We start from the raw sequence: 6,000 nt of genomic DNA, 5'->3' as shown, positions 1-6,000 counted from the left end.
GCATTACGAGACATATAGTGCTGGTACACATAACAAGGGATGTGTGCGATTACATCCTCTATGCCTGGGTTGCTATGACTCACTGTTAGGATTCAAACTTCTAACACTTTGAGTGTGTGCTTAACCCACAAAAGTTCTTGCCCAGTGAAGGGGGTTTGTTGACATTCTGCTTTGAAAAAAAAAAAAAAAAGCACAAGTCTGAAGCATAATTTTTATTAAAACTTTTTAAAAATTTTATTTATTTTTGGAGGGTTTTTTTTTGAGTATGTTTTTTCATGCTTGAATCTAGACTCACACAGAGCATCATCTCTACCCTGTTTAATGATTTTGAAGCATATTTCTTAATATTTTAAAGTCTTTAAAGTTAGAGACAAAAAAGCTATAGCTATTTTTCTCATTGTTGAATTTTTCAAAGGCATCCCCGTTGGTTCACTTCTGATCCTGTTCTAGTACTAACTAAAAATGAAGCAATTCAGAGTAAGACACATACATTTTTTATTACATTCCAAACATTTTGAGACTGTTTTTATTGAAATTAGAAAATTTTAAACTCAAACAATAGCCTTCAGGGAAAAAACAATAAATTAACATCAAAACACAGAAACTACTTCTGAGGTGGGAAAACGTCTATTTTCAACTGACCTAATATATTATTTTTATCAACAGGCAAAGCTATAGATAATTAAAAATAGGTTTTTCTTCTTTGGAGGAAAGGTAGTATTGGGCATCCGCTGGTCACTTTTTCTTTCCTTTCTTTTTTTTCTGGGTGTCAGGAGCCGAGACCTTCTTTTCTGGCTCCACGCGGATGGCGGCTTGCTCCGCAGCCTGAGCCTCCAACCTTAGGCGCTCAGCTTCCAGCAACTTGTTTCTATACTCTTCCCGGAGACTGAAGATCTTCTGCCGGGCTTCATCTAAGGAGTCCTATTCCAAACAAACAACAAACAACCAAACAACCAAGCAAATAAAATCCACTGTTACAGGCTTATTATGGTTCCAGAAGAAACTGCACTCCCTTTCCTCATGCCAACAGATTCATGTAGGAAATTATTGAAGAAAGATGAAAATTAGGTTATGGTCTCAAATGTTTCTCAGTGCATAAAACATGAGATAACAAAGGGCACATGAGATTTTACAGAATGGTAAATAAAAGCATCAGTAGGAGAAAAATAAAGAGAAAGGTGAAGAAAGAAGCAAAAGATTTTGATAAAGAACTATCTGCTCTAAATGAGTGCAGATAAAATCTGTATAAAATATGCAGCCATGTGTGTCTCTCACAGTAATTGCTCAATAAATTACTCATTCCCCACACACATTCTAGCTCTGACCAAATATTGATATATTTGATTCGTGCTTGAAGAACTTCCAAATAATACCTCCTTTTTCCTCCCTCTCACTCACTTCACCCTCACTTCTTAATGTGGCTGGTGCCACCAATTTCTGAGCATTTGGGGAATTCTGTGGCATAAACTGGGTTGATTATTAAGAATTTTTCTACTGCCAGCTTAGGATTTAGCTACTTGAAGTCTATTAATGTGATCTTCCTCCAGCTACTTTTCAATTTCACAAATATTTTTGCTGTTGTCTTCTCTCCCATTCCTCCCATTTTGTGGATAAATTTCCAATACTGTATTTTAGAGGGACTTTAGGGAGTGAGTAAAATAGATGTCTATAATTAATTTGCCACTTTTCTGAGAAGTTGGGAATGAAATGTTCTCAAGACTTCTTTCTACCTGGTTACAATACGACTCATACCTTTTTAATAGTACAGAAGAATTTGTCAGTTGTGATCCAAGTATATGCCCTTTTAGACTCACCCGCATTTCCCCGTACATCTCCAAAACTTTATCCTTTACTTTAAGCCTTTCTTCTTGCTCAATATCGCGAATGCTAAGGACTCTGGTTCTATACTGTCGAAACTGATGGACCTCTTCTGCCTTTTGCATTGCCTGCTGCTGATTCAGCTCATCTGTTTGCAGTAGAGCATCAGTATTTGTTTTTCTTGGCATAAAAACATCAAAGGAGATCATAAGTCATTTGGGAACTCTGGAATGAACTTTAGCACTCAAATAATTTAAAATCATATCAGTTGGGCGGTGGTCTGATATCTGAATCAAATCAAATATCAGGAACAGAAAGAATAAACCATTATTTTACATGGGCTAGGCTCCATTTATTGTCACTAATATTTTAGGAAATTAGTTTAGGAAAATACCAGCAAAATTAGATGTACTATTTGAAGAGGTGTTTGTGGAATTGGTGTTTGAAACTATGAGAATATTTTATAGGTTTTTTCTTTTTAATTTATGAAGCTAAATAGGTTTGAAAATGTTTTCAAGCTGATAAATGTGCTTGAGTAAATATCTCTATTAATCCTATTGCTTAGTTCTTAAGAAAATTCAGTCTAATTAAATGATAGCAGTAGGTTTGATGGGATTTTTCTGTAGCTCAACTCACCTTAACTAGGCTACAAATTAAATCTTTACAGAAAACATTTAAATGCTTTTGTAACTGACCTAGTAAAACATGTGCTAAATTTAAGATATAAACCATGTACTTCTGAGCATTCAAATACACTTAAAATATATCAAGCATTTAATTTCAAATTTTCTGTTGTTTAGCAACTTCCTATTGACAATCCATCCAAAATTCTATGAACACAGATGTCTGCATTAATCATGTTTATTAAAACTTACCGTATATATTGACCTAAGTCTACACATTCTAGTTTTTTTCGAATAAGTTGTGGAGACATTTCCAAAATTGTTGGAGATCGTGAACGAGGCCCTGTTGTTAAAAATACAAAAAAAAAAAAACATCCTGAGCTTTCAAGAAAGAATCAACAATGACTAACTAAACAACTGTATATCTCATTTAAATTGATAACATTTTGGATTTGCCTTGTTAAATATGATTTTAATGTGGTTTAATGACTAATGAAATATGATTAAATTTATGTTTATCCTCTAGCTGGTGTAACTATACTTATAGTTAAATGAAGGAGATGACAAAATGAATATAAAAAAATAAATATGCACTATAAGAAGAGTAACAAAATTACTCTAATTATAGTTAAGTGAAAAGAGACCCAAAAAAGTCATACTTTGTTACAAAATTTCATTATAAACAAGTTAAATAAACTCATATTTAAAGAGCTTGGTCTATCCCTGAAAGCTATTCTAAGCACTATGGGGATGAGATATAAAAATGTTTTAAGACACAGTATCCTACCTTAAGAAACTTTTAGTCCAGTAGAGTAGGCAATATAGAACAAGTGAACACTGAAAATCAAATATCGGGAGATTTTTACCCCACAGACTCATGAACCCACAAGAATAGATTTAAGAAATAAACTTTAGAGAGTAAGATATTAACCTTTCAGCCTCTCCAGGCCATTTAATCTCTCTTTAAAAAAAAATTATTGAAGTGTAATTTACATACTATAAAATTTACCAATTTTAAAAGTATAATTCAATATGTTTAGTGAATTTACAGAGTTGTGCAACCAGCAACAAAATCCTGTTTTAAAACACTTCCATTACCCAAATAAATTCTTTTGTACCCTCTTAAAGTCATTCCACATGCCCACCACAAGCCCCAGGCTTTATGTCTCTGTAGATTTGCCTTTCCTGGATATTTCATGCAAGTAGGAATCAAAAAAATTATGTTTAACTTTTTAAGAAACTGTCAAATCATAGTGTTTCAATTATTGTTAGTTTCACAATAAATTCTGAAATCATGAAGTTAAATCATATAGTTAAAATCCTTCCTCTTGGTTCTTTATCAAAATTATTTTGTCATTCTAGGTATTTGCATTTTCATATCAGTTTTGGAATCAGCGTGTCAAATTCTGTAAAATGTCTACTAGGATTTAGATAGAAATTACACTGAATTTATAGATCAATATAGGGAGAATTACTATCTTACTATATTGAGTTTTCTAGCCCCAAAGCATATACTATCTCTCTGTTTAGATCTTTCAAAATTTCCTTCAGAGATGTTTTGTAATTTTCAGTATACGTCTTGCACTTTTGTTAAATTTATTTCCATACATTTATTATAGATGCTATTGTGAATTAAACTGTCTCGATTTCATTTTTGATTGCTCATTGAAATATAGAAATAAACATAATTTATATATTAGTCTTCTATCATATGACCTCACCAAACTCACTTGTTAGCTCTGGATGATATTCTTGGCTCTTTTCCCATGATTTCTTAAGATTTTCAATATACAGGATGGATTTGTCTGACAATACAGTTTTATTTAGCTTTAACCGTTAAAGTGGACATCCTGCCTTGTTGAAGGTTGAAATCACTAAAGCCGATTTGTTACCCAGATGTCTTTATTTAATTTTTGGCATGCTTTTTGCTTTTCCTGACCAGTATCACAGTCTCATGCAGCTGTGATGTTGGCTATTCCAATTGCTTGCCACCGAGTTCACTGTTACTTACAACAATATCCATGGACAGAGAAATTTTCCGTGGAGACTAAAATCAGATCAATCCCTTCTACAACTGGCAGCAAGACTGCTGGTTCTCTCAGCTACCATGCTGCAGACCTTGGGAACCCCACATTAATATGCAATAGTTGGTAGGCTAACTGTGGTAGACAGACTAATGGACCTTCAAAGATACCCATGTTCTAATCTCTGAAGTCTATGAATATGTTACCATAGAAGGAGTTTGCAAATGCAATTAAGTTAAGGATATTGGGATGATAACGCTGTATTATTCAGCTGGACTGAAGTCTTGTAAGGGAAAAAGAGAGGCAGGTAGGAAAGATTGAATCCAGGAAGGAGATGAGGTGATGGTCATAGAGGAAAGAGAGAGAGAGAGGGAAGGAAAGAGAGACAGACGGAAGGATTTGAAGATGCTATGCTGCGGGCCTTGAATATAAGGAAGGAGCCATAAGCCAAAAAGTCAATGGCCCTAGAGGCTGAAAATGGAAACAGATCCTCCCCAAGGGCCTCCAGGAGGAATGCCACCCTGCCAACAGCTTAATTTTAGCATTGCTGCCCTGTAGAACTGCAAGAAGTTTAAGTCACTAAGTCTGTGGTTATTTGTTACAGAAGCAATAAGAAATTTATACAACTAAGTTACTTTATTTTTGTTGTTTTTATTTTTAAAAAATATTTTTCATTTAGTCATACGCCCTCAGAATTTTGAAATGCTTCTTAATCTTTTCCAGTTTATCATTGCTTTTTGGGGAGAGGGTATGTCATGTCTTCACTCTGCTACACAAAAAATCCCACCCTCCTGCTGACTGTTTAATCTTGCTTTCCACATGCGGTTGTAATAGTTTCCAGAAATGTTGTAAAGTGTTTAATTTATAACAACTTGTTAAAAGGATTATTCACAGAAATATAATCTAATGCAAAACTTTAAAAACATAAAAAGCAGTAACACCAAATTAATTTTGCATTTTTAAAAAATATAATGGCTTTATAGGCATGATATCCATGAGAAAAAAAGAATACAGTAGTACAAACCCCAACTCTGCTCCATTATTGAAACATAAATTGTCATGTTTTTCACTTTGTAACATTAAATAAAACATTCCTGAAATACTGCATCTTATATACACTATGACTCTTCTAGAAACCAATGGTTAATAACTTTTCTTTTTTCATCATGGTTGCTCTGCGATCTTAGATTTCTAAAGTTCATTTGTTTTTCTTATGAACCTATCTACTTTTGTTGCATATATTTTGGCATTTCAAACTTGAATTGTTTCTATAAGACACCAGCTCCACTGACTCTGACTGGGAAGAAAACGTTTTTGATTAATTAGATGTTTGTGTTCTCTTTCATCCTGTGAAATAATATATTTTTAAACAGAGAGGGTGTAAAAGGGGCAGAGAAGGTTAATCTTCATGCTCACCTATAAAACAGTTGTATCAGAATAGGTTGTAAGTATAGTATGATCTTGGACCTCTAGAACAGCGCAGCTCCAAGTGTGTCCTCATGTATGCGTGTGTGTGTGTGTGTGTGTGCCATCCT

General features: G+C 33.8%; 1 protein-coding gene across 1 annotated transcript in view; it reads right to left on the bottom strand.

The window, feature by feature from the left end:
* Positions 1–209: 209 nt before the first annotated feature.
* ADGB (androglobin) overlaps positions 210–6,000 on the bottom strand; it is a 159,620-nt gene continuing 153,829 nt past the window's right edge. The window contains exons 34-36 of the mRNA XM_057739476.1: positions 2,694–2,784; positions 1,815–1,998; positions 210–921 (exon numbers count right to left, since the gene is read on the bottom strand). Of these exons, the coding sequence (XP_057595459.1) occupies positions 736–921; positions 1,815–1,998; positions 2,694–2,784 (461 nt within the window). The 3' untranslated portion in view covers positions 210–735. The remainder of the gene's footprint in view (positions 922–1,814; positions 1,999–2,693; positions 2,785–6,000) is intronic.

The sequence above is a fragment of the Hippopotamus amphibius genome, chromosome 6 (genome assembly GCF_030028045.1).
Source record: "Hippopotamus amphibius kiboko isolate mHipAmp2 chromosome 6, mHipAmp2.hap2, whole genome shotgun sequence".
Classification (NCBI taxonomy): Eukaryota; Metazoa; Chordata; class Mammalia; order Artiodactyla; family Hippopotamidae; genus Hippopotamus; species Hippopotamus amphibius.
The sequence above is the reverse complement of the archived record's forward strand: the minus strand, read 5'-3'. Positions and strand labels throughout refer to the sequence as shown.